A 26,666-nucleotide genomic window follows, 5' to 3' on the forward strand; every position below is an offset into this window, starting at 1 on the left:
CAACTTTTTTGCACATGTTAATGTTATCTGTTTCTATTAAATTCTATAATAAATAAAATTGTTTTCTTCATGCCTGCATTTACGGCTACATCTTTGCCACACCTGTTAACAATTCTTGGTCGATAAAAATAATATTTAGAGATCCTTTTCATATTTTGTAACCAACGTATAAACATATGTAATCGAACATAAGAAAATCCCATTTCTTCATATAAATTCCCATATACTATATCAAATTACTAATCTATGTTAAACTCGTTTATCGAGTTGATCTTAATTTAGCTAATAGACAAAACAAAACCGTAGGAATTTACGTTAGTGAATTACAAGTAAACGTATTGTGACAAATAGAAACTCTCAAAAAGCAACAAACAATAAAAGTGTGAGCAGTTTGTAATTCTTATGTATATAATTTGATATTTTAATTTAGTACTTAAATTTGGTAGGTAAATTGATCAAAATTAAGTTGATGTACGCATGTATAATGTGTTTAATTTCTATGAACATTTTTAAGAAAATTCCATTTCATATGTTTGACGGTGGAAAATATATGAAAAACGGGAAATAATTTATTTATTTTCGTCGGCAAAGTTGAAATTAGGAATAATATTATTTTTACAGATTAGAGAAACGCGTCAACACAAAAGATTATATTCCGAAGAAAATAAATAATTTAATTTAATACCTGTAGTGGGCCTAAGCCAAGCCCATTATCCAAACATATAAGTGTAGAGGGAAACATGAAGCATCCGTTGTGGTTTCGATAGGGAAGAAAAAAAAAACACAAAAGCGGCGTTGATTTTTTTCGATTTTCCGACAAGAAAAAAAAATTCAAAATTTCTCGTGAGAAGATTTGGTCTGAATCTATCTTTCGAGAGGTTTTGAGTTAATTTTCAAAATGGGTTTGGAGAAAAAATCTGCATTGTTGGAAGATTTGATAAAGAAATGCGGCGGTTGTGCGGTGGTCGACGGTGGTTTCGCTACCCAGCTTGAGAATCACGGCGCCGCCATTAATGATCCTTTGTGGAGTGCTGTTTCTCTCATCAAAAATCCTGAACTCATCAAAAGGGTTTGTGAAATTTTTGATTTTTTCCTCATTTCTGGTTTTTGATTTTATCCCTAAATTTGAAAATTACCATCTTTAGGGTTTGTTATGATTATCTTAAGCTATGAATTTGGAGATTGATATATTGGTGAAATCACAGATCTCTGGGTTTTTATTTTTGTATAATAATGGATAGAGTTTGATGAAATATATTTGTTTAGGTTCACATGGAATATTTGGAAGCTGGTGCAGACATTGTGGTTACTTCATCTTATCAGGTAAATTCTGAAGCAACCCAATATTTTATTTGATTTGTTCATTCTCTTTCGTGTTTAACAATCTATCTAAGTTCAAGGTTTTGTAATTTCTGGTGATTAAAAGATTAAGACGACAGAAAGATTTGTAGGGTCAGAACTTAGAAAGATACTTTACGTCAAGATTGAAGAAGTCTTTTTTGGTTATTGTAAAGATTACAAAGCTTGTTTTTTTTCAGGCTACTATCCCGGGGTTTCTTTCGAGAGGTTTAGCGATAGAAGAGAGCGAGTCTTTGCTACAAAAGAGTGTACAATTAGCTGTTGAAGCTCGTGATAGATTCTGGGACAAAGTGAGCAAAGTTTCAGGACATAGCTATAACAGAGCTCTTGTAGCTGCATCTATTGGAAGCTATGGAGCTTATCTTGCTGATGGCTCTGAATACAGGTGCCTTTTTAAGAATTAATCGATTCACATTACATTTATTTTGGTTTTGAATAGATTCAAGATTCTCTCGATGAGGAACTTATAGTTGTTCGATGTTCTTCTTGCAGTGGAAACTATGGTGAGAACGTAAGTTTGGATAAACTAAAAGACTTTCATAGGAGAAGACTTCAAGTCTTAGTGGAAGCTGGTCCTGATCTTCTTGCTTTTGAAACCATACCAAATAAACTCGAGGCTCAGGTTCGCTTTTGCCCGCCTATTATTGCTTCTTACAAAAATGTTGTTATCAGTCTTTTTTAATTTTGTAAGTCTTCAAATTTTCAGGCGTGCGTTGAGCTTTTGGAAGAAGAGAAAGTGCAGATCCCAGCATGGATCTGTTTTACATCGGTAGATGGTGAGAAAGCTCCATCAGGAGAGAGCTTTGAGGAATGCCTCGAAGCTCTTAACAAAAGCAACAATATATATGCGGTTGGTATAAACTGCGCTCCTCCTCAATTCATCGAAAATCTGATTTGCAAATTCGCTAAGGTAAGTAGTAGTTTAAACTTCTTTTAGATTGTATCACAAACCTACATCAAAAGTCTTACTTTCTGTGTCACTTTCTTTCTTTTCAGCTGACCAAGAAGGCAATCGTTGTTTACCCAAATAGCGGAGAGGTTTGGGATGGAAAGGCGAAACAATGGCTGGTATGTTGTTTTCTCGCTTATTTTTATCTAATTTCGGAAATAAATGTATCCGTAGAAGAAAAATGATCGCACCAGTCTCATAAGTCAATCATAGTAGCTATGGAACTGCATCAGTGACGATTTGCAGTCAAACCTGGACCGAGCAATTCAATATTCAGAATCTAGAATGAATGAATATAAAAGTTACAGTCTTGTTGAATTATGATCTATAAGTCTGATTTTACTGCATTAAGGTTGAAGAAATGAATCTCTTCTGATTTTTGGGTGATATTTGGCAGCCATCACAATGCTTTGGTGATGATGAATTTGAGATGTTTGCAACGAAATGGCGTGACCTTGGAGCTAAACTCATAGGAGGATGTTGCAGGACTACACCTTCCACCATTAAAGCTATCTCCAAAGATTTGAAAAGAAGATGATTTTTCTTCTGGGAGAAGAAGATTGAATCTTCTTTCAACTTGTTAACTAGCTTTACCATTGTTAGGGCTACATTTATCTGTGTTCTGTTGTTTTCTTGTTGTTCACGTTTCCTTTGTTGTCTGATATGTATCCGCAAACTAGGCCTTGGGCTTTTTCAATGTAATGGCCCAGAAAGTGTTTTCTTTATAAAAAATTACCCGATTTAAATCTTTAATACCCAGCAGAATAATTTATTGAATATAGTTTCAAAACATTTAAATTGTTTACTGTTGGTTTAAATTTTGTATATAGGTACAGTTGATAGGAAATGTGTTCTAGTGTCCCATTTATGTTGTAAATATTTTTGTTTCACATAATTAGAGTTACTATTAGAAAAAAAATCAGAAACATAATTCCTTTTCTTTTTTGTCGAAAAATTCCTTAAATATTGTATGTAGATAGTTTCTTTGATGAAGTTCATCATATTTATTGTTCTCTAAGGGTTTTATGGCTTATAAACAATAAACATTGTATCTATTCTTTTATTTATTATTACCAAAAAGAAAGAAAAAAGATCTTCTGATCCACCAAAATTCTAGACTTTCATAAAATAAATTATGTGGGTACCAAACGATTCATGTTTGTTGTACATCAAGATTTAAAAGCAAAAAAACAAACAGACAAACAAATTATTAACCGTACATCATGTGAAAACAAAAGATCTTAACGTTTTAGGTAAGACAAATACAATACTTACATAAAATGTCGAGATATCGACCGACTTTATACCCTTTGTTAGTAGTTCAAGGAAATAATATTGTAGTCGTACATTAGCCAATGTGTTAATAAACAAGTAATTAAACCATATATTTTGTCTCGTATATGTATAAGGTTACACGTTACAGTGTCATCTTATTATTATTTTTAAGGTCAATTAATTTAAACGGATATATAAAAAATTAAACCTAAAAAACTTAGATCATCATACAAAATATTGTGGCTGACACCATATTATGAATACCAAAAAACATAAGTTAATAGCTAGTATTATCTTTATTGTCAAAACGTAATTTTTGCACATTTGGATAATACATTGTTTTGCAAATCTGTTTATTAATTATTTTTTCTTGATCATTCATAGCACATATAAAAATAATTAAAAAATAATTTTTTTTTAAATATATGTGAAGAAACTCTAAACACCAAAATTATTAGGAACCGAGAAAATAATATTTACTAATTTAATTCAAAAAGAAAACATCTACTAATCTAGTGAAAATAATAAAAAAGAGATATTCAAAGAGATTCTAAAATCCAAACAGAAAGGAACAAAGAGAAGACACGAAAACCCCTTCGGCGCATATTACGTGGCGCTTCACACATTGGTTACTACTCTGTCTCTCATAAAACACCCAAATTCGAGACCTCTTTTTCCTAAACTCTTATTCTACAAACTTTTTTTTTATTTAGCTTCAAATTTTTTATATATAAATGCTTGACTTCGTAATTGATTACTAGAATACAATCAAGTGGCAATAAGATGGAAGAATTTCGAAAACTGCAAGTCCTAGATAACAAAATGAATCCATAGAACTTGTTTTGACCCATGTTTTAAGGAAACGGTAGGAACTTATTACTAGAAAATTATGTATTTTTAATTTCTAAAACCATTATAAACACTTTCACTAAAAAATTGTACATTAGAAAGGACCATAAGAATACTAGTATTTGTTTTTGGAATGCATCATATATCAGTTCTAAAACGTTAAAAACAAAAAATCTTTCATTATTCTTTGACTGTTTCTACATTTTTTTATTACTCTTGGATTTCAATTTAAACATATTTACAATACTCTTTCTATTTCAAATTAAATGTTGTTTTGTATCCTAAATTTTAATTTAAAATACGTATCGTTCCATATTTTCTAATCCAGATTCTGATAAAATTACATTTTATTCTTATTAAATGTTACTAGTAATAAAGGTTAACACAAATATTTAGTTTTTTTTAATATATATGTCAAAACTTTAAACGACACTTATATATAAACAGAAAAATAAATTTTATGTATATAAATAATATTCTTTCGACTTGGTTCTTCGGACCTTAATTTCATCTAACTACAAAGTTATTGATAAAAAAAAGTATTACTCCCTCCGTTTCATAAAGAGAGTCGTTTTAAAGTTTTATTTTTGTTTCACAAAGAGAGTCGTTTTAGGTTTTCAATACAAAATTTAATGATTTTTATGTTTTATGACTATTAGTATTCTGCATATTGTCTTACTATTGGGCAGATTATGTTTAGGTATATAGTTAATGATGTTTTTGTTTAAAAAACAAAAAATTTAATGTTTTCTTAATCTGTGTGCAAAACTCTAAAATGACACACTTTGTAAAACAGAGTATTATTTTCAATCAAATTTCGTACTAAGCTTTTAGTAGGTCACGTTGATTTCAGTTTTACTTATTCCCATGCATGAAGCTTTTAATTTGGTCATTGCAATCGATTACAAGTTGTCTCCGTTTGATTTTATTAAAGAATTGGTACAATGGAGTTAGTATTATATTTTAAGTATACAAGAATAATTCCAAAACGCTACCGTCCATAACATTTCTTTTATTTAATCATTTCGTGATTGTTTAAAAAAAATCTCAGATGTCTCGTGTTCACTAAACTTTTCACTAGTCCGCAAATCCCAATGGTTATTAAACCTTCTTTAATAGTATTTGCCATAATATACCTAAGCTAATCAAACCCTTTCACAAAAGAAATATCCTAAGTTAATCATCAATTTATCGATCGAAGCTTATCTGTGAACTGTGATCGCTAGAGAAATGTATGCAATGAAATTGATTTTGATCTTTACGAATAGAAGATTCAATGCCATGATGATTAATTTAACACGTAAAGCTTTGTATTTCTCTTTATCCGGTTTACAAAGTATCATCATATATATACAAATATGCTCATGTTTATTACACCAAATTATATATTTGGTCGAGAAGTAAACTAAAATTTTGGTTTCAAAATTTACACTGGAATTATCGAACAGCATTTTAACAAAACAGAAAAAACTCTAAAACCTAAAACATTTGTATTCGTTTAGAAAGTTTATAAACCGGTCTCCTTATTAATTAGACAAATTTGACTCTAGAGCCTTAGGTTGTGGAAATAGGAAAAGCTTTTGGATTTGTCAGTGGCAAAAGCAAACACACTTTTATGACTCATATAGTCATATAAATACTTACGGTCAACACTCAACACCACTATTCCTACTAGAAAGTCAAATAATCCGACGGTGGTTAAAAACTCCCACCATGCACAATTTTTCATTTTGCTCTTCAAATTTTATAGCCGTGGTTTTAGTTTTGATTGTTGTTACAAATAATTGCATCAGTAACCTATTTTTTTGAAGTTAAATTCCCTGGGCCATGCAATAGAATATTTAACTTGAGTATATGATCTATGAATATTAAATATATATAATCTCCCGGTTTGGTGAAAATAAAAGAATGTACAAAAACATATTAAATCACACAAACATTCTATTGACCAAAAGTAAAACCATCTCTCTATATATCCATGTATATATTTCTATGAACATTAATCTATGAGTGTATAATTTGGAACATAGTTTCAATCAATGATATTTATATACTTTTAATTTGATTCGCTGCTAATGAATGTGTTATATCATCAGAAATGACAAGTTACCAAGAAGAAATGATCAGGATTTTTATTTTAAAACCAGGACTCTGTCGTCTAATAAACAACAATTATTAGGGGTGATACTCGTCATCTTATGCAGATATCAAAATGCAGAAAAGCAATTATAAAATTATATAAACTATAACATTTCCTAGGAAAAGGATTATATATGAAAAGGTTATAGATCAGTGATTAAAATATCCAAAATACCCTCGTTTTTCCCTTATATTATCGAGAAAAACGTAGGTATTTTGGGTAAAATACACTAGTTGATTGATCATTAACATAAACAAGAGAAGAAAATATAAATAAAAATGAAAAATAAAAACATCAAGAAACTGCTTCTACTAGTTGTGCAGGGGATCTGGACAACTTGGTACTATTCTCTTACTCTCACTGATCCCTTTTCCGACAAAAGAATCCACCGGTGGAAATTTCCCGGCGCCGAAGTACTTCTTCACTAGATCTTCTTGTCTCTTAACCGGAGCCGGAGTTACTGGAAATACCCGAATTGCCCCTACCCGTGAATATACACAGAAGAGTTGGAGTAGAGGAGAAAGCAAGATCACCATTAGAAGAGTAGTAGTCAAAGAGCTTCTCCATTCTCGAGCATGAGTCATATCCCAAACCTAAACCCTAACCATAAAGTCGTCTTCTTGATTAAACCCTAATCATCGATTCTGTATGTCTTCTCTTCTCTGGGTTAGATCTACCTCCTATGACTATTTCTGAAGTTGAGAGAGAGAGGTAAAGAGAGAGAGAGAGATTGAAGTTTTGTTTTGTGAGAAGAAGAGTGGCTTTCATGCAAATTTTGAATGGCCCACGTGAATGGTTATATATAAATACAAGACAAGATCTGAGAATTGATTAATTTCGATTTTTTTTTGTTCGTTTCATTACTAGTACATTATTTCACATATCTAATTATGATAAATAGTGGTATAGTACTATTATTGGTCCATAGTTTTGGTGTTCAATTGTGTACATACAGTATTATTTAAGCTGTACTAGCATTATTTAAAATAGTTTTGTCTCTTATTATGGAATTGTCAAGAATTACATATATTGATTTATAATTTATATATAGATTTTTTAGATCTACGGAAAACATAACTTTTAAGAAATCAATAAATGCATCACCCACCAACGTACTCACCCATATTTGGTATGAATTTCAATTTGTTGTCGTTTTTGAGTTGCTTTATACATAGATGTAGAATAGGTTTACTTTAGAACATTGATGTAATAATTAAGTGCATAACTTATATATATATATATATCACACGAAACTGTGAATTTAATGGGTTTCAATGTGGATCACTGGATCTTATGTTAAAGAAAAAACGTCACCATTCCTTCTTTGAAAAAAATAAAATAGTGTCATGCATCATTCTTGACATACATGACTTAAACAGTTAAGGCCGGTAAGTGGCTATGGATAGAGAATATATTTTAAAATTGATAAACATTTGTGTGAATGGAATTTTTACATGAGATTTCTGCTATTCAACTACATACATACTAGGTGTTACAAAGATTAAAATATCCAACAAAGAAAACTATAGTATTTTATAATGTAAGCGTCTTGTATATATCTTGAGAAAATGTGAAGATAGTAGTGTGACGTGAGCAAATAGTGATTACGTTTGGTTTTGTCCCAATACAACACAAAAATGGTTCGTTTGGATGTTTGAGATGAGTTTGGAAAAAGGGTGTCGTTTCATTAACTGCACTTTGCCGTTTTGTGTTTGTTTGTTCTCTTTAATTTCGTCTCTTCTTCTTGCTTTCTTTCGCATCTTCCTCTTCGTGTCAGAATTATGCAAGATCCCATCATCATTATTATTATGTGACTCCAAAATCTCTTTTTTTTTTGTAATCCTTCAGATATAAGGAATTATATAATTATGGATATCATAAGAAATCTGTGATTAAAGACATATATGTTTGACAATGATTATTAATAATCTATGCGAATGAAGAAAAAACAGAATGAAATAATTCCTATTATATATGTTGGATTAGTCGATAATTTGGCAAATTGGTTGTCCGAAGATAAAAAATGATACTTACTTTCAAAAAAGAATATTATTTCAAAACAACACTTAATTTAAAATAAGATAGAATATTATTTTTATTCACTGTTAATATGCTAGCTATTACTTTTTTCCATGTTAATATTCTCTTCAGATTAAGTCTTTTCGTCTATAAATTTGTGTATATATATATATATATATAAATAAATCCTCAGTTTCATTTTTATTATACTAGTGAAAGAAACTCTCTTTTTATTTTATAGGGATGTGTCGTGTGTGTATAAATATATTTGGTTTAATTAATTGATAAATAATAAATAAATTGGTACAAAATCTCAAAAAGTCCCACATCGGAAAACGTGAAGCAAAACAAGTTATTTATATATGGAGAGAGAGGTAACAATGTTCGCTGAGCTCAGTAACGAGAGCTTGTGACTCAAGTGAGGGCAAATATGTAGTTGGGACTTTGGTTCGGTACAAGGGGTCGGGTTCAGGCTGGGTTTTCACTGACTCGCCCAATCCAAGCCAGGAGCTGTGCTACGTGGTTTGAGCGAAGGTTCGGATCTCGTGGCTCTTAAAGTGGAGGGTATTGCGTGAGGCTGGTTTCACAGAGCAGCGAATACCTCCCGCTTCCGGCAGTGTATGGTTAACGAGTCGGATCCGCTTGGGCCCAATATGATTTCATGGGCCGATCTCAATTGGACCAATTATTTTTAAAATTTTCATTTTATATTAAAAACCAATTTTTTCCTTTACGATCCTCCAAATTTCCAATAACAATTGTAGGTGAAACTCAACAAATCAAAAGACTCAACAATTGCTTCACTAATAAAAACTTCATAATTCAATTCCAAACATAAAGAAGTCTTAATTTTATATGTAGAACTGGTGGATTGTGGAACAAACTAACCAAGAGGATATGAAGTAGATAATGGATCAAGATCGGTCAATGATTCATTCGAGAGAAGGAAAAAGAAAGATCCAACTCTATAACAAGTAGCAACATCAAAGTTCTTAAATGTAATACTTAGTTTTGAATATTGGATCTTGAATAGTTTTTCCCTGCCATGAAGAAATGAAAAAGCTTGAAACCTCATCGCATTCACTCATGGATTACATATAAACAGTGTTCAAGAAAGCGCTAGGCGCTAAGCGAGCGGTGACCCAGTGCCTAGCGCCTAGAACGCCTAATCGGGGCCTAGACGATTTTTTATGCGGTTTAGACGTTTATAACATAAAACATTATCAATATGATATTATATATAAAAGTTATATAAAATATCTATATAAAACTAAAAATTATGACATTATAAATAAAAATTAGATAAAATATTTATTTATATTTATATTAAACAATATATGAATATTTATAACTATATATATAAATAAAACTCTAATTGAAATTGAAAAAATACATTAAACAAGATCTATGTAATTTTAGGCGGTCAAGGCGGTTATCTAGGCGTCGGATGAGAGCCTAGCGCCTAGTCGACCGCCTAGACCGCTTTTTAGAACACTGCATATAAATTGATTTATATTAGGACTATGAAATAAGCATAACAAGTTTCAAGATAAATCCAAGAATATCAAATTACCATTTCTCAATAAATCCCTTCGCTTCCCCCATTTTTTCGATTGAGAGAGATGAGCAGAGAAATGAGTGAGACAGAGAGACTCTGCCTTTTACTTGGATTGTAGGCTTCCACCTAAAAACCAAACCAAAACATAACAAACCAAAACCACAATTATCAAATTTGAATTCGAACCGAATTTTGATATACCAAAAAAACCAAATTATTTTAAGTGACTTTGAATATTCTACAATCAAAGGGAATCAACCAAATTTGAAATAAATTAATATTTTTTTTAAAAAAAAGATATAGAAAAATATATTTTTAATTACTAAACAATAATATTTTCTATTTACTTAATAAATATTTAAAACTATTTTGGTAAGATTTCTATTTTAAATGCTACTTCTCAAATTTCTATAAATATTTAATGTATTTTTTTCAAAATTCTCCAAATAGTATTTGTATACATCATTTTTCTTTCAGCAACATTGTGACAATTATTTAATCTACTAAAAAGTTTTAATTTAAATAATTTGTATGAATTATGAACTAATATCACTACTTTTTTCAAAATAAATAATACAAGCCTAATAAATTCAAGATTCATAAAAAAATAGTCAAAATTTAACTTTAAAATCAGAAGAAAATAAAAACACAAGACGTAATTCATTATTAGAAAGAAACATGTAGATAAAATGTCGACACGAAACTTTGTAACGTTATATAATAATATCTCTAGCTGTTTCATTGTCTTTTCTTCAAATCCTTTTCTAATTTCATTTTTTCCTTAACAAAATTAATTATTGATTTCCTAAATTATTTATATATCTTGCAAAAAAAAAATTAGTAAAGTAAAGTAGCCGCCTCATCCTCGTCGTCTCTCTCACCTCGTTAGCTCTCTCGATGAGGAGCCCGATTTAGGGTTTCCTCCATTGATTATATCAGTTCACCATCAACCATCGCCACCAAAGCTCTCTCAAGAATCTTTCGGTGATCACATCTTCTTTTTCTTACTCTCTCTTCATTTCGAGTTTTAGGGTTTTCTCCAACATTGGCGTTTATGATTCTCACTTCTTTCGGTTGTATGAATCTGTATTGATCTGGGTTTTTCTTTAATCGAACTATTAGATGATTCGATTTGATAAAGTTTTAAACTTTCGTTTGCTTAGGATCTCTTGACTAGACTTTTCGTGCTTCTATTCTCAACCCGATTATGCTATGAACTCCGTTTTTTTGTGCGATTGCGGATTTGTATATATGACTATGAAACTGTGTATATAGATCTATAAAGTTCTTCCTTCAGGCATGTCAAATCTCTGGATTGTTGTTATTAGCAAATGCAAATTTCAGTTTGATGTTGCTTATGAGAAGGTTACTTATTATTGCAGGTTTAGGTCACTTTGTTTGGATTATAACAAGGGAAGTTAGATAGATTGTTGTTAGATCTAGAACATGCCGAAAGAGAGGAAAGACCGGTCGGTATCTCTTGATAAGTATAGACGATCGCCACTGTGTTGTGAGTCTAGCTGTGGTTTGAAGCCGAGTGAGAAACAAGTTAAGGAATGGGAAGAGGCTCGTTGTCCTGTTTGTATGGAACATCCTCACAATGGGATTCTTCTCATTTGTTCTTCTTATGAAAACGGTTGTCGACCTTACATGTGCGATACTAGCCATCGGCATTCTAACTGTTTTGATCAGTTCCGCAAAGCTTCTAAAGAGAAACCGTCTTTGTCTTTACTTCATGAGGAAGAGGAAAGTAATGAACCAACTGAGATGGAAGATGTAGCTTCTGACTCAACTGCTGTAAATCTAAGAGGAGAAGCTGCATCTGAGTCAACAGATGTGAGTTTAAGAGAAGGTGAGAGAGGAGAAGAAGAAGAAGAAGGTGAGAGAGGAGAAGAAGAAGTAGTAGAAGAAGAAGGAATTGTAGCAACAGAGGAAGACCAAGAAAAAAACAAACCGCCGAAGCTTACTTGCCCGTTATGCCGTGGACATATAAAAGAATGGGTAGTTGTTGAAGCAGCTCGATATTTCATGAACTCAAAACATAGAAGCTGTTCGTCCGAGACTTGTGATTTCAGCGGAACCTATTCCGATTTGAGAAAGCACGCAAGGCTTCTGCATCCAGGAGTTAGGCCATCAGAAGCAGATCCAGAGAGACAGAGAAGCTGGAGGAGGCTAGAAAGGCAGAGAGATTTAGGGGATTTAATTAGCACACTCAATTCTTCTTTTGGAGGAGAAGAAAGAAGTAACGACGATGGGATTCTATTTGATGGTAGCTTGCTTACAGTGATCTTTCTCATCCGCGTGTTTAGACCAGAGTCGAGTGGCTCAAGGAGTAGTAGTAGTAGCTGGTCTGGTGCATCTAGAGCTAGGTCACAGATAGGTGGGAGAAGAAGGCCACATAGACCTCCAGGGCTTTGGGGAGAGAGCTATGAAGGTAATACAGGAACATCATCTAGAGATGAGGAGAATAATAATCAATCTTCTGATGAACAAGAGTCTGGAACTCGGAGACGACGTCGTTCTAGGAGAAGAGCTATCATTGATGATGACGATGATGATGATGAAGAAGAAGAACAGTGATCCTACAATTTGGTCTTTGGAGTTTATGTAAAGAATATGGGGGAAACTTAGTAGTAATAACCCCACTTCTGAAACCCTATTCTGTAAAATTGGAGATTGAAAAAAAAAGTTTCTACTATTGAGAGACAAAATGTTCAATTATTCATACCGTTTTACAATTTTTTTTTAATAACGACTCTTTTAAATAAGAAAATGTATAATCATCTCTCGACCATACAAAAAGGAGTAAACGGAATTTGAAATTAAAAAGAGCTAGAAAGTAAAGTAATTTAAGCAGAAGCTGCTGGCTCTGAAGTTGCTTCTGCTGCTGCAGCTCTCTTCTTGGCAAAGTATTCATCTGCTCGTGCTTGGTTCTTTGCAACCGATGGCTTCACCCATTTCTTTCTTCCGGGCAACACAGTGAGTGTACATCCTGAAGCTTCAAGCTTCTCTTTTGCTTGTGTTGAGAAGGCGCGAGCTTTGAAGGTGAGCTTCATGCTTAGTTCTCCGGTACCCAGAATCTGAAATCCAAGACCAATCAAAGCGTTTAAATAGAGAAAAAGATGAATACATGATTGAAAAAAGTAGGATCGAAAGAAGCAATACAGTTTGGAAACTAACCTTTAAAGGGAGTTTCCTTTCCCTCCCTGAAGGATTGATCAAACCCTTTTGCTTCAATGTCTCCAATGACACTTCATCGCCCTCCTGAAACCCAGCTGTTTCGATGTCTTTGAGATTAACCGGTAAGTATTTGGGTAATCCTGAACGCATACCTGTTTAAAGAACACAGCAACGCAATGAATGCATCAGAAAAGTAAAGAGGGTATGGATCCATGAAATATCTCTATTCACTAACTACAATCTTGATCCTTAATTCTCAATTCTTGCCTTGAAGCACTAAGACTCTCTTAACATTGCCACATAAAGAATCTATGGAACAAATCTGCCCTAACTAAATAAACTGAAAGAAGCATCACCAAATTTAAACAGAGCATTTTGGATGAGACATTTCATCGAACACTTAGCCTACACAAAACTTCGATGATTCAGATTATATCAAACAAAAGAAACTTTTTACCTCCGGCGATTCCTCTAAGTTTGGGAAGACGACGATAAAGAGCAGTTTGACCTCCTTCAAAGCCTCTCATAATCCCAGGACCCGATCTTGATTTCTGACCTCTCATACCAAAACCACAACTTGCTCCTTGTCCTGCAGATATACCTCTACCTTTTCTCTTCTGCCTCTTTCTAGAACCTGGTTGTGGTCCAAGATTATCCAAACGGAATCTCTCCGGAGCTACAACTTCCGACGTCGCCGCTGCTTGACTAACCACAACAAGTGGTCTCGCAGATTGTTGTTGCTTTCTCGTTTTAAGCTTTTGGTTGAGTTTTAGAGACAGAATCTGACTTGGGTTTGCTCCCAAAACGCTTACATTTCCCTGTAGACATTTCAAATTCAGATTTAGTAGCGAGTGTGTGTTTAAATTGACATTCGTAGAAGAATGAGAGATTACCTTGAATGAAGTAGAAGGAAAGTGGAGACGGTAACAACGGTGGGAGGTGAGAGGATTTGATGAGATTGAGAGTGGAGTAGCCATGGTCACAGGGAACAACAGATGAAAAAAGCTTCAAGGATAAGGATAGAGAGAGAGAACTTTTCTTGAGAAACTTAAGAGCTAAACGACACCGTTTTAAAAGCATAAACACTCAATTGTTTATTGGGCCTTTTCGTTTAGGCCCTTTAGTCTTGTGGAGAATTTCAATTTGAATTACTTGGTCCGAGTTTTGGATATTAAAAAAGAGTCGTTTTACTCGTTCGTATATTTGCTTTTTTTATGTTTAAACATAAGAGATTACAAACAACATATGGTATTGGGATGGTTGAGGATCCGAATCTTAAGACGTAAATTTGCAGATGTTTTTAGTTCGATTTTACTTTAGACAAAGTCGTTATACATGTAGCCACTTGAACTCTGCAAGTCATGCGGACGTTAGCGGAGATCGTGGAGATCGAAAATTGTCTTTTCTAAATCGTTTTATAAAGTTCTCTCTGTTTTCAAATCGGGATTTCGCGGTCCTACATAAATTAGTCGGGGTGATCCGGACACCGATGCCAATAAAAGAAAAGATAAGAAATTATTACTTACACTAACTTTATATATACATAAACATGAAAGTTTTATTTACACATAACACATAATTATAAGTTCAACTACAACCCCAAATCATAATAATCATTACACAATCTCAACCACAGAGAAAACTATATATATATATATTAGCATTTTGTTACTTCCTCTTTAATCTTATATATTAGCATTTTGTTACTTCCTCTTTAATCTTTGCTTAGTGTTTTCGTCACGACAAGAAGAGAACAATCTGTATTACGTGTACACCTGCATTTTATTAAAAGATGTTCATTATCACAACTTTTTCGTACACTCATTAATTGAATAAAAAATAATTTGAAATATTCATATGATTTGAACTCATGATTTTTCTTACTTTTTGAGATTTTGAGTTTGTTGATCGTTCGTAACTATTAAATGGATATTTTGATCTTGAATTATCTTGCGGATTAGATCTTTAGGATCTCCAACATCTGTAAACGTCTCTGCTTTAATCTGTTTTCGACATGATTATGAGACTAAATATTAAAACAAATAGTTGTTATGAAAATAACTTATTATTAAATGATTTAGTCAAGAGATTACCCCATGATTTAAACATATCTCCTTGGCTTTCTCTAATATACCCAAAGCAATTTTCATATTCTTTTCTTGAGCCAATCTTATGAGTTCTGAATCTGCAAAACACACAAGAACATAAATAAAACCTAATGAATTTTCAACAATATAGATTTTTTTTGAAATTTTTTAAGAATTAATCGAGAAAACGACTTACTAGGTGAAAATGGATAGAAAATTTGAGCAAAACCGACTGATGAAGAAAGTACGGTAGGAGGAGTGAAGGAATTTTGTGGCTGTGTTGCAAAGAGAAAAACTTTGGAGCTCTCAATGGTATCTTTCTGGTTTTCAAGGGCCCAAATGAGTAAATCATAACTTGAATTACTCTCGTCAATAATCACCATAACATTCTTCATCTTCTCTATTGTTTCTTCTTCTACGTTATTCTTCAAGCTTGTGCTAAAACCTCTTGTCAATGTCCAACTTTATAGTATATTTGGAAATGGATTAACATGTCAAAGAAAGAGATATAAAAATAAAAATCGTAGGTGATTGGGTAATTGAAAGGCATGGTTTAACGACTTCCTTCTTCATTCTCCTCATTTACATACTAAAATATAATTATACATACAAATAACAGAAATACCCTAAAATAAATACCACACTATTAAATTTTATTCCAAAAATATCATTAGTAGTTTATTTTTCCAATAATACAACACTACATATAATATAATATTAAGGGGATATTGTTGGTATGTGATTTAAAAAGAGTTTTAGTGACTTAAAATGATATGTAGAATATGTTGTTATTCAATCAAAATTTTTAAAACATTTGTTAAAATTTGGTGTTATTAGTTTAAGGTTTGTAAAAAAGTAATCTAAAATCTTCATAAATCTGGATATTGGATTCATACTTTAATAAAGTCAATAAAAGATTTGTATTATTCAATTAAAACAAAATAATCTATGATTGTTAATGAATTAAATTATTATGTTATTAGTTTAATTATGACTTTCTACACTTTTCTTCATAAAATAAAGTCGTGAAAAATATCATCAAAATAAAGAGATTGTTGGGAAATTTTTACAAGATTATGAATAACTAATCAACAAGATTATAGAAAACTCTCTAACAATAGTTTAGAATCTTTCATTTGTTTACTTCATATGATTTTATTAAAGTCATCAAAATTTCTTGTAAATTAAGAACCAATAACACTTTCTAAACTTGGGTGTAGTGTGTGCCACAATAGTATTGGAAACTCGTTATAGCCTCAAATTCAATCCCACAATTTGCAAATTCTATGAATGTGTCAGTTCGGTTTTGGTTCAGATGCTTAACTCGTGATGAATTTGTAGAAAACTTGTTACGGAAAAATTCAAAAGACTAATCAGAGGCTTATTCAAATCCGGATAGAGACAATGCTAAGTCTAAAAAATTAGCATTATATTAAAAAATAAAAAAACAATCGAATAATATGATTTCATTCTACAACAGATCACCAATTCTCAATTGAAATATTCCATTAAAATGGTCTTAGTGGACGGTGTTTGGTAATTGCCGGATACACGCCATTGATGACATAAAACATTATTCTCTTTGTCGGAGATTTTTAATCAAATCAAATATTATTAGAGAGTTGGTAAAAGAAAAAGACACAATTAGCTTAACGGGCTAAAAAAAGTTTAGTTAATGGGCCTAAAGGACACTTATCAAGCCCATTATAACCTCTGCATCTTCTTCTACCTCTGAATCCAAAACCCTAGCGACTTTTTGTTTCTCTCTCGAGACGCTCTGCTAAAGCTTCTTCGATTGTGATCTAAGGTACTCGATTATTCTCTTTTTTCCATTGTAGTTCTCATATAGAGCCGTATGAGTTTTGGGTTTAAACGGATTTAATAAAGTCTCGAACTTTCGATTCTGAGTTTGATTTTGAAGTTATAGTATGACTCTTAAAGTTTTAGATGAAAATAATGGAGAAATTGAGTTTAAAGATGGTTACTTTAACTCATCTGATGAGCAAGTATTAGTTTGTTGTTGTATGATGCATTAAAGTCTCTTAATCTTCTTTTACCAATTGAGACATTATTGTAAAGAAGAGTTATGTTATAGGTTTTATAATGGAGAAATCTCGAGAAAGTGGTTTCTTGTTCTGTAACTGGTGTGGGACGATGCTTGTCTTGAAATCAACTAAGTATGCAGAGTGTCCATTATGTAAAACAACGCGAAATGCAAAAGGTATCAGAATCTAAACAGTTTTGTTTCTTGGTTGGTTCAATCTTATTGTTGTGCTTTTATCGTCATTGTTTTACAGAGATTATCAACAAGGACATAGCTTACACAGTTACTGCTGAGGTATGTTTTTGCTGCATCATACATATAATCAATCGTATTTGGTTTCGGTTTCATGGATAAGCGAAAGATCTCTCTGCTCTTGATTTGTGTTTGTCCATTGTTGTTAGTCTTATGAACACAGTGTAAAAATACCAGATCCTTGCTATGTAATTAGTTTCAGACCTGAAAATGGAGACTGTTTTTGTTATTCTTGCAAGAATATTTCATCATGATCAATTCCGAGTTAGTATATATAACTCATGATCATTGCTTTTTTTGTAGGATATCAGAAGAGAACTAGGAATATCATTGTTTGGTGAAAAAACGCAGGAAGAGGCTGAGCTACCAAAGGTTAGTAATAACAAAACAGATTTTTACGCGTTTTTCCTCAGTCCATGACCTGTGATTTTGATGATACTTGTTGTCTTTGCAGATCAAAAAGGCGTGCGAGAAATGCCAGCACCCGGAGCTTGTATACACGACCAGACAGGTATAATTCTCAACCTTTATGATTGTGTGGTTTCAAGTTCTTGGCTTCTTGTTTCAATTTCAAAGTATTATGTTTCATTGGATTTGCAGACGAGATCAGCTGACGAAGGACAGACAACATATTACACTTGCCCCAATTGTGCTCATAGATTCACAGAAGGTTGATGTTATAATGATCTCCAGCATGTGATTCGGATTCACCAAGCATACCAGTTTTGTTCTTACATTCGATGTTGCAAATTCAATGATTCAGTGCCATCATTAGAACCTTATGTATATGTCACCAACTCAAAATTTTCAATGTCATCATCAGAAATAGCTGCAACTGTAATACAAGTTTTCTTTAATTTTACTTATTTTAAGTAGTGAAATAGATATAATAAAATATTAAAATCCTTTATATACGAAAAGAATATCCAAAGAAGCACCAGAGGTCCAGAGCATAACTTGTATAAGCACGCTCACTAAATTTACACAGACACGTCAAAAACTAATCTTAATCCAACGGCTACAAAGCCTACGATGATTTGTTGACCATCTTAAATGCACCGTACATTACATACACCTAACCACACCAAATCATTTCCACCGCTCAGTTTAAAAACAGAACCTGTTTAGGAGCAAGTTTCGAAACAGAACCATGGAAACGGCGTTGAGTCCTTCTTCTTCTCCGGCGACTCTTCCGTCGTTCCTCCTCCTCTTCCTCTTCGTATACATCGTCGGATATTTCCTTATCTTCCGTTCATGGAAATCATCATCACACTTAGGCGCTAGCTGCTTAATGTCACTCTTCCACGGCACTCCCGCCGTTATAATGGCTTCTCACGCGCTACTCACAACTACACGCGCCTCCGTACCCTCATTCGCTTCTCCCAACACTGCCGTGGAATCAACCGTACTCGATTTCAGCATGGCTTATTTCACCGTTGATCTCCTCCATTACCTAATCTTCCTCCCTAACGACTTCATCTTCATCCTCCACCACATTGCGACGCTATACGTTTTCGCTACGTGTCGATTCTCTGTCGGTCACGGAGCTCACGCGCTTCTCATTCTCTTGATCCTCGCGGAGGCGACGAGCGCGTGTCAGAACGTGTGGACGATCGCCGGGTATAGAAAACACGACGTCGTTTTAGCGAAGAGAGTGAGAGAGGTTTTGTCTCCGCCGTTTTACTTGTTTTACACTGTGGTTCGTGGTTTGGCTGGTCCGGTGGCTTTGTATGATATGGCGGCGTTTTACGGTAGTGGTGCGGCGGAGGGAGTTATTCCACGGTGGGCTTGGTTATCGTGGCTTGTTGTGATTGGTTTTGCTATTTTTGTTAGTGTTTTGTGGGTTTTACGTAATTGGGTTGATTGGTTTAGAGAGAAAAACTTTAGCAAGAAATATAAGTGAACTGATTAATATTTTTCCTTTTCGAACAAAAGGAGAAAATTGTTTGATTGATATAAATGTAGATTTTTAGCAAAGTTCATATAAATTTATTTGATTGTATTTGTATAATGTACTATTAACAATATTGTACTTTTATGTGAATCTAAATCTTATTGTTATTCACTTCTTTGTATCGTTTTTTTTTTTTTACCAAACTGTATATGTGAATCTTATGTAAACATAAATGAAATTACTTTTTCTTTTAGAGAAGGAGAAAATTATTTGATTTATAGAAGTATAGAATTAAATATAATTTATATAAAAAGTATATAAATAAATAGGAGTGTTCATAAAATTTATGGATCTAAATCTTGTATTGTTATTTGTATTGTAAAGTTTTTTTTTAATCAATTTGCATATGTGTATCTATAAATAAATAACAATATTTGAGAAGTGTTTTTGCTGACGTGTCGGACTCTCGGCTCTTGTTGAACCCTTGATTTTGCGTAATTAATTATTCCACTGGAAATTATGTAACTTTACCATAATATTTATTCGTAGATTATAAAAATAAAGTAGATATAAGGTTATTTACTTTTTTCTTAATGGCGATAATACCATATATCACCGTTGACCATATCTCTTTAAGAATATTTACATATAGATTTAGAGAACAAAGGAAATATTACAATTAAATCATTATGATAATGGCGAATCTATTTAGAATATACAATTTATCATATTGATAATGCCGACTTGGTCTATTTAGAATAGAAATTTCCTTTTTCTGGATTTCTAGATATTTTTAAATCTTTAAAATTGTTAAAAGCCCTATATTCTCCACTGCCTCTCAGCTCCTATAAATACCTTGATAGGGGTTTTCGTCCCAACTCATATTAATCTATAGCGTTTTAAACTGTTACAATAGTTTTATATGAGTTTTAATGGTTTTTATTTATGATCGTAGGTGGATGCATGTAAGCTACGTTATGAACCGATCGATGCATGAAAATTTGGATCCTATTTCGACAGATATATTGGTGATCTTATAGATTTATATATAATGATTTTTTTTTTGTTATAGGAATTTTAATAGTTTTTATTTATGATCGTAGGTGGATGCATGGAAGCTACGTTGTGAACCGATCGATGCATGAAAATTTGGATCCTATTTCGGCCGATAAATTGGTGATCTTATAGATTTATATATACTGATTTATTTATTTTTGTTATATCAATCTATAATTTATGTTATGGTTTCACTGTTTTCGCCACACAGATTTAATTGGCGACGTGAAACGATGCATAATAATTTGGAATATGTCAACAAGTGAGTTTCTATCTTTTATTTACCATTTTCTTTTTGCTATGAATATGTGATTTACGTTAGGATTTCAATGTTTTCCTCTAATTACTGAGGATATGTAATCAATTCGATCGAGTACATCTTTCTAAACAGGTAAAGCATACATCGATTATTATTTTTTAATAGTTTTGGGGTATTATTTTGTGTTATTTGTTTAATATAATAGTGTCGTAAATTTGTTTTTTTGTATTTAGGTTTCTCTTAATTAATCAAGAGATGAATTCATCAGAGAATTATGGATATTTGTATCTCAGATATTTACTTTTTTTAATACAAAAAAGGTTAAACGATTTTTGGCTTTTTTAATAGATTTTTTTTTTGTATGAATAATAGTTTATTTTTCTTTAATCTTATTTAGTATGTCGTATAAGAAAGAGAAATATTACAAATAATTATTCTTTTTATTTGATTAGATAACAACAATGTAAATTTAACTAAAAGGATATTTGCTTCCTTTTTTTCTAGATATTTTCGTAAGAAATGATTTGTCACCTAATTTTAATCTATATCTCTCTTTTTTTTCTTCTTATTTTAGTTGTTTAATACGTTTTAATTTTGTTTTGGATATCAATGTTTTATTTATTATTCATATCGATTTCTTACTTTCAAATTTATCATGATTGTTTCATACATATTAATGGTGTTTTCCCTTGCAGGTTGGATGTGTGGAACAACTACGTGACTTGACGCATGCAAATTTGGATCCAATTTAAACTGATCGAGAATTAATTAGTTTCTATCTTTTATGTCCCGATTTTCTGTTTTTGTTATGAATCCACCTTTTCGTCCCCAATTAGGTGTGGAATTTGAAAGTTTGCTTCGGACGGAAGCATTTTTGCTATCCATTGGGGAAAAGGGTTGGGTTTAGTTCTGTTCTACCTATAATCTATTAGTTTGATCAATTTATGCTTTTTTGTATGCTGCACCAATCTTTTAGTATCAAAATATTAAACAAGCTAGGGTTTATCTCTACACCTTTCATCTAATTCTAATCTTTGACAATTTTGTGCTTTTTTTGTTTGCTGCACCAATCTTTTAGTTTCAAAATATTAAACAAGCTAGGGTTTATCTCTACCCCTTTCACTAATTCTAATCTATTTTTCATTTTTTAATCTTTCGTTTTCAGAATCGGGGGATCTAAATTTTTTTTTATATATATATTTTACCACCATGAGTTCCTTGATCCAAATCATTGATGAAAAGGAAGGGGACGTTTATCTTTTTTAGATGAGGGCAAACGGTAGAAGAAGAGTGGTAGTTTAGAAAAGAGAAAAGAAAGCTTATAGGTTATCCACTATATAACAATGATTTATTATTATGTTAATAATTTTTTATTGGGGTTTATATCTTAATTTTAGTAACTCTCTTTCTCTTGAAACTCTTTATTGACATTAGATTTTCTGCTCATTCACTCATTAGTAGATGTAGAATTCTTCTCATAATACGATGAAGAAAGCATATACAAAATGGATGGAAGTAATTGGTGAAGGAAGCTAAAGGATTCGTATGCTCAGTCTATTACACGCACCAGATATATAGAGATGTGTTGCATGAGCTGGCTATGGCTAAGTAGATGTAGTTTTGAATCCCATTCAATGAAAAAAAAAAGCTAGGGTTAATTATTTTTTTTATTTTTTTTTGTCATCAGCTAGGGTTAATTATATCATATGATTCATGAACGTGTGATCTCTTTTAACCTTAATGTATTTGTTTTATGATTTAGTGGGGTTTTTTTTTTGTTGGTTATTTTATGTGATTAACATGTAATCTCCACGTAAATAATTCATTATTATTCATGTGATCAATCCTGCGGGCACAACAACTTTTTTACCTAAATATAGATGTAATTTAAATTACAAAAAAATCAGCGTTTATCATTTTTTTTTTTTTTTGATAACCCAGTATCCAGACCACACAGTGATCTGACTAGCCCACTGGGCCTAAGCCCACGTCACAGAGATTTTTAAGCCTCCACTTAAGGGCCCCCTGATAAACTGGTGGTCTGGGGCGCCTGAGCAAGTCCGCATGTAAATTCCCAGGTGGCCACAGGAGTGAGAGAGCGAAACTGCGTCTGGGGAGGATCGATCCCTGGCCTAGACCAACAGGGCGTTTATCATTTCTTTCTTTTCGAGAACAATGATCCGCCAGTAATTAACTCGGAGATAATCTCGACGTTTTGAACTTTTGGGTTCTCTTTTCTTGGAAAAGGCTAGGTTCGAATCATCAAAAAATCGTGGCAGTAATGATTTTTTTTCTTTTGTTTGTTTGTTTGTCTTCGTAGAGAGGGAACGATTCTTGGTGTGATCTCTTGCGTACGTACTTATAACACCATGCTATAATTTTTTAAAAATATGATTACATTGATGGTGATGGTGATTCGATGGCTGGTAAAGTGTATTCAAAGTTTAATCTTTTGCCGGGTAGGATTGCCAAGATGATCTGTCCAAATTTGATTATCTCCTCACTTCAAGTTTTTTCTTTTCCTCCAACGTAAGTTAGAAATAATAGTAAATTGTGATGTTATGGTTTTATGAAGTACGGTCGAAAATTTAAATAACATATAGAATGTCGATCAAAATTTTTATTGATATTATGCCTACATATGTGTTCACAATTTCATGTCAAGTTGTATGAACCAAATTAAGAGGGGTTTTGATTACAAATCCAACATGCAATGATTCTGTGGTAAATCTTGCGAGCACTAAAGATATTTTTTTGCGGGCACTAAAGATATTGTTTGCGGGCTCTATAGATATTTTTTTACCCACAAATAGATGTAATTGTGTTCGTTGGTTGAATATTAAAATTTTATTTTGAGATTTGTTTTAATACAAGGATAAAGATTATATGATTTGGATGATTTTAAATTTTAATGTATTTTTGTTATGTTTTTAGTTACAATGGAAATTGATGTGGTATTTTATATTTGAAGTCATTTTTCAAATGTACTTCCTAAATATAATATTTAGGACAAACCCGTCACATGTTTTCACCCGCCTTCCATATTAACAAATTTGAATACATTATATGGGAATTATAGAGAATGACGTTGACAGTTCTGATAAGCGTTTATGCATCTATATAAATATTTAATTATAAATTCGGATTAAAAATTAAACATGTCCTTAGTAAACACAACAAATATGTATTGAAATAAAGTTATATATTTTGCAAAAAAAATATTTGGATTGGATAAAGGGTATGGTAAGTACGTTGCTATTTGTTATTCTTTTTTAAAGCTTTAAAATCGTTTAGTCTTTGGAATGAAGAAGACTAAATATAGAGAAGAGAGTACTCATCAGAAGTAATTAAAGAGTAAATAATAGAGGTTAAAAATTGAAATCTTCATTGTTAAGAGAGTAGAGTGGAAATATAAATCGAGTAAAAGACAGAAGAGAGATCCAAGTTCATGGAATGCGTAGTTAGGGTTTGAATCTATTGAGTGGGGGTTTGACCTAATGAGGGGAGTATTCTATCCAGGATTGAATTTGTTTCAGTTTAATATACCTTCTCTAGGTTTCACTTTCAAATCATAACTAACTCCATTTTTTTTGCTTTCTATTTTTTTTTTTTTGCATTTTATTTTATTTGGCTTTACACATATTAATTCATGGTGTTTATGTATGGTTATAGGTTACGGATGCAACGTCGTTAAACAATTACAGGACAATTAAATTGCTGATTCAATCGAACATATGGTGAGTTATTCACTTTAGTACTTTCATGTTTAATATTTAAATTATGCTTGGATGTATTGAGAAATCTATAAGCTTTCCCATAATATTTTGCGAGCAGCTTAGATTTCATATTCTTCACTAAAAAAAAAAGAAGCTTTGATTTTGTATTTACCATATTCTTCACTAAAAAAAAAAGAAGCTTTGATTTTGTATTTACATAATTTGATATCAGTTTGATTATTGGTTCCATCATGATGCAAATTACGGCCTCTCAACAACCCTAATAGACTATAATCGTTGGGAAGTCTTCTTTTTTCTCTTGCTTCTCTCTGATTATCTTTCACCAGGAGTCTCAGTTATTATTATTTCTTTGTATTGATGCGACCAGAAGTTTTATCTCTTTTTTTAAATACTGATCTCTTTATGGATTTTTCATTTAGGTATGAACATGGTTCGTTTCACGGGGTGTTTCGGTGTCTTGCCTTGAATCAAGGCGTGTAAAAACGTAAAGCTTGTTTTTATCTATCTTTTTTTTTTTATTGTCACGTCTTTATCCATCTATGTAATGTTTAATCATCAATTATTATATTAAACTTCAATAAAGGCAACAACATCCTGGTTGGTTTGTTTTATCTGATTAGTGTACCAAATTCAATTAGAACTATATCAGATCTAAGAAATTATTGATTATTTATACATGCAGGTTATGTGTGATCCTTATACACCAGCTGGTGTTCCAATTCCAACCAATAAGAGGCACAACGCTGCTAAAATTTTCAGACACCCATCGTTGCCTCCGAGGGGCCTTGGTATGCTCATCTTCTTCTTTTTTAGCTATACATATTATTTTCGTTACTATAAATTCTAATAGTGTTATTTTTTTTAAACGATTGTATGTTTTGGATGAATGAAAGCAACCACGATGCATGAAGAAGATTTAGGTGATGTTTCAATTAATCTTTTATCTTTAATTTATCGATTTTCTAATTTTACAAAAATGTTCTCACCGAGTAGAATATACTTTTGAGTTTTGAGTTAAATCTTTCACAGTCTGTTGTGGATTAGCAACGTTTCAAGCCATATTAACTATTGTGTTGTGGCAGTTCGAAAGATTCATATAAATTGGACTATTGCTACAAAGAAAACAGAATCACAGGTTCAATTCTATCAAAAGAGATAAAGCCTCTTATCTCTACTGTCTTTGAGGGTAAAGATGCTAATGTCATCGCCCACAGAGCACGAAATTGCGGAAAAACACATCCCATACATGTATTGAAAGCAATCCCATTAAGGTATTGATTATCAGACATGATACTATAGATGAAAAATGCTAATTATTGTATCGCATGGTTTGTAGGGAAATGATAGGGAGCTTGGTTTAACCGTTCTTACAATGTCTGAGATGATATCCATGGCTGAGGAAAGAGGAGACTCAGTTTCTGTATCAGTTTACGAGGTTTCTCAAGAAACCGTGTATGACCTTTTAGACCAAGAGAAGCGAGTGGTTGCTGTACTGGAAGGTGCACAAGGGAAAATTCAACTAAAGGGACTTCCTCAGGCAAGTCATTTAGTGTTCTTGATCATTAATATTTCAATGTTTCTGCTTTCAGGTACCTGTGAAGTCACTCTCATAATTCCATAAAGGTGTGATGATACATGTTACCACTGGCAACGCCAATCCAGGCTCCCTTGGGAGGATGAACTTTCTTGATATGGCAGGTTGAGTATTTTAATATCACATTTTAATTGTCTTTTCTTTGTGATGATCTTATGTCAGCATGTGATTGGTGTTGTCTTTCTCTGATATGATATGAGGATTCTGATAGAAGCAGTTAAAAGACTAATTACTATTTACTAAGGTTTCAATTTAACCAAGGTTTATTATGAGGGTAAACCATAGTTGGTTTAGCTTTTCTTGTTTGGTCTATGTCTATATATAATGTCTGAGAGAGTTGTGAGTGTCTTTTATCGAGTAATTGGAGAAATCTTAGGGGGAGTGGGAGGAGCTCCATTGTCAAATTCCTCGAGT

General features: G+C 32.3%; 7 protein-coding genes and 2 long non-coding RNA genes across 11 annotated transcripts; 6 read left to right on the forward strand and 3 right to left on the reverse strand.

Annotated features, from left to right (window-relative positions):
• Window positions 1–741: 741 nt before the first annotated feature.
• LOC9313006 (homocysteine S-methyltransferase 1) lies at window positions 742–3,085 on the forward strand. The gene is made up of 7 exons (XM_021026831.1): window positions 742–1,069; window positions 1,267–1,323; window positions 1,539–1,744; window positions 1,852–1,981; window positions 2,066–2,269; window positions 2,356–2,427; window positions 2,706–3,085. Exons 1-7 carry the CDS (start codon window positions 899–901, stop codon window positions 2,844–2,846), a joined length of 981 nt encoding a protein of 326 aa, XP_020882490.1. The 5' UTR covers window positions 742–898; the 3' UTR covers window positions 2,847–3,085.
• Window positions 3,086–6,656: 3,571 nt separating this feature from the next.
• Window positions 6,657–7,458, reverse strand: LOC9311359 (CLAVATA3/ESR (CLE)-related protein 27). The gene has a single exon (XM_002876892.2). The coding sequence runs from the start codon at window positions 7,154–7,156 to the stop codon at window positions 6,884–6,886; it is 273 nt and encodes a 90-aa protein (XP_002876938.1). The 5' UTR covers window positions 7,157–7,458; the 3' UTR covers window positions 6,657–6,883.
• A 3,526-nt stretch (window positions 7,459–10,984) lies between these two features.
• On the forward strand, window positions 10,985–12,898 carry LOC9313007. Of its 2 annotated transcripts, XM_021024730.1 has the most exons (3): window positions 10,985–11,133; window positions 11,532–12,612; window positions 12,643–12,898. In XM_021024730.1, the coding sequence occupies exons 2-3, from the start codon at window positions 11,596–11,598 to the stop codon at window positions 12,727–12,729; spliced, it is 1,104 nt and encodes a 367-aa protein (XP_020880389.1). In that variant the 5' UTR covers window positions 10,985–11,133; window positions 11,532–11,595; the 3' UTR covers window positions 12,730–12,898. The 2 variants fall into 2 exon arrangements, with proteins under 2 accessions (XP_020880389.1, XP_002875291.1); XM_002875245.2 differs by having other exon boundaries at window positions 10,986–11,133; window positions 11,532–12,898.
• Window positions 12,829–14,362, reverse strand: LOC9311360 (50S ribosomal protein L15, chloroplastic). The gene is made up of 4 exons (XM_021024731.1): window positions 14,223–14,362; window positions 13,787–14,147; window positions 13,330–13,481; window positions 12,829–13,229 (listed from the first exon to the last, which is right to left on the reverse strand). Exons 1-4 carry the CDS (start codon window positions 14,304–14,306, stop codon window positions 12,999–13,001), a joined length of 828 nt encoding a protein of 275 aa, XP_020880390.1. The 5' UTR covers window positions 14,307–14,362; the 3' UTR covers window positions 12,829–12,998.
• Window positions 14,363–14,742: 380 nt separating this feature from the next.
• LOC9313008 lies at window positions 14,743–16,036 on the reverse strand. The gene is made up of 4 exons (XM_002876894.2): window positions 15,613–16,036; window positions 15,423–15,514; window positions 15,214–15,332; window positions 14,743–15,104 (listed from the first exon to the last, which is right to left on the reverse strand). The coding sequence occupies exons 1-4, from the start codon at window positions 15,809–15,811 to the stop codon at window positions 15,044–15,046; spliced, it is 471 nt and encodes a 156-aa protein (XP_002876940.1). The 5' UTR covers window positions 15,812–16,036; the 3' UTR covers window positions 14,743–15,043.
• A 1,081-nt stretch (window positions 16,037–17,117) lies between these two features.
• On the forward strand, window positions 17,118–18,574 carry LOC9313009 (DNA-directed RNA polymerase I subunit RPA12). Its single transcript, XM_002875246.2, has 6 exons — window positions 17,118–17,223; window positions 17,512–17,637; window positions 17,714–17,754; window positions 18,016–18,084; window positions 18,167–18,223; window positions 18,313–18,574. Exons 2-6 carry the CDS (start codon window positions 17,520–17,522, stop codon window positions 18,385–18,387), a joined length of 360 nt encoding a protein of 119 aa, XP_002875292.1. The 5' UTR covers window positions 17,118–17,223; window positions 17,512–17,519; the 3' UTR covers window positions 18,388–18,574.
• A 107-nt stretch (window positions 18,575–18,681) lies between these two features.
• Window positions 18,682–19,909, forward strand: LOC9311361 (TLC domain-containing protein At5g14285). Its single transcript, XM_002875247.2, has one exon. It carries the CDS (start codon window positions 18,863–18,865, stop codon window positions 19,613–19,615), a length of 753 nt encoding a protein of 250 aa, XP_002875293.1. The 5' UTR covers window positions 18,682–18,862; the 3' UTR covers window positions 19,616–19,909.
• A 433-nt stretch (window positions 19,910–20,342) lies between these two features.
• Window positions 20,343–22,782, forward strand: LOC110228687. Of its 2 annotated transcripts, XR_002332155.1 has the most exons (4): window positions 20,343–20,634; window positions 20,710–20,782; window positions 20,874–20,924; window positions 21,617–22,782. It is a non-coding gene; the product is annotated as an uncharacterized LOC110228687 (long non-coding RNA). The 2 variants fall into 2 exon arrangements; XR_002332154.1 differs by lacking the exon at window positions 20,343–20,634 and having other exon boundaries at window positions 20,668–20,782.
• Window positions 22,783–23,333: 551 nt separating this feature from the next.
• LOC110228685 lies at window positions 23,334–25,777 on the forward strand. The gene is made up of 3 exons (XR_002332152.1): window positions 23,334–24,658; window positions 25,078–25,142; window positions 25,341–25,777. It is a non-coding gene; the product is annotated as an uncharacterized LOC110228685 (long non-coding RNA).
• The last annotated feature ends 889 nt before the right edge of the window (window positions 25,778–26,666 follow it).

The sequence above is a fragment of the Arabidopsis lyrata genome (assembly GCF_000004255.2).
Source record: "Arabidopsis lyrata subsp. lyrata unplaced genomic scaffold ARALYscaffold_5, whole genome shotgun sequence".
Taxonomy (NCBI): domain Eukaryota; kingdom Viridiplantae; phylum Streptophyta; class Magnoliopsida; order Brassicales; family Brassicaceae; genus Arabidopsis; species Arabidopsis lyrata.

What these genes read in the sequence shown, in the direction of transcription:
- LOC9311360 (XM_021024731.1), bottom strand. Translation starts at nt 14,306, where the DNA reads ATGGCTACTCCACTCTCAATCTCATCAAATCCTCTCACCTCCCACCGT. An exon ending in TTCCTTCTACTTCATTCAAG is followed by an intron (nt 14,148 to 14,222) that starts GTAATCTCTCAT and finishes AAATGTCTACAG; the next exon opens with GGAAATGTAAGCGTTTTGGG. An exon ending in ACTTAGAGGAATCGCCGGAG is followed by an intron (nt 13,482 to 13,786) that starts GTAAAAAGTTTC and finishes TTCTTTAAACAG; the next exon opens with GTATGCGTTCAGGATTACCC.
- LOC9313008 (XM_002876894.2), bottom strand. Translation starts at nt 15,811, where the DNA reads ATGAAGAATGTTATGGTGATTATTGACGAGAGTAATTCAAGTTATGAT. An exon ending in AGATATGTTTAAATCATGGG is followed by an intron (nt 15,333 to 15,422) that starts GTAATCTCTTGA and finishes TGTCGAAAACAG; the next exon opens with ATTAAAGCAGAGACGTTTAC. An exon ending in CAAACTCAAAATCTCAAAAA is followed by an intron (nt 15,105 to 15,213) that starts GTAAGAAAAATC and finishes AATAAAATGCAG; the next exon opens with GTGTACACGTAATACAGATT.
- LOC9313006 (XM_021026831.1), top strand. Translation starts at nt 899, where the DNA reads ATGGGTTTGGAGAAAAAATCTGCATTGTTGGAAGATTTGATAAAGAAA. An exon ending in TGGTTACTTCATCTTATCAG is followed by an intron (nt 1,324 to 1,538) that starts GTAAATTCTGAA and finishes GTTTTTTTTCAG; the next exon opens with GCTACTATCCCGGGGTTTCT. An exon ending in GAAAGGCGAAACAATGGCTG is followed by an intron (nt 2,428 to 2,705) that starts GTATGTTGTTTT and finishes GATATTTGGCAG; the next exon opens with CCATCACAATGCTTTGGTGA.
- LOC9311361 (XM_002875247.2), top strand. Translation starts at nt 18,863, where the DNA reads ATGGAAACGGCGTTGAGTCCTTCTTCTTCTCCGGCGACTCTTCCGTCG.
- LOC9313007 (XM_002875245.2), top strand. Translation starts at nt 11,596, where the DNA reads ATGCCGAAAGAGAGGAAAGACCGGTCGGTATCTCTTGATAAGTATAGA.
- LOC9313009 (XM_002875246.2), top strand. Translation starts at nt 17,520, where the DNA reads ATGGAGAAATCTCGAGAAAGTGGTTTCTTGTTCTGTAACTGGTGTGGG. An exon ending in CTTACACAGTTACTGCTGAG is followed by an intron (nt 17,755 to 18,015) that starts GTATGTTTTTGC and finishes CTTTTTTTGTAG; the next exon opens with GATATCAGAAGAGAACTAGG. An exon ending in AAGAGGCTGAGCTACCAAAG is followed by an intron (nt 18,085 to 18,166) that starts GTTAGTAATAAC and finishes TTGTCTTTGCAG; the next exon opens with ATCAAAAAGGCGTGCGAGAA.
- LOC9311359 (XM_002876892.2), bottom strand. Translation starts at nt 7,156, where the DNA reads ATGACTCATGCTCGAGAATGGAGAAGCTCTTTGACTACTACTCTTCTA.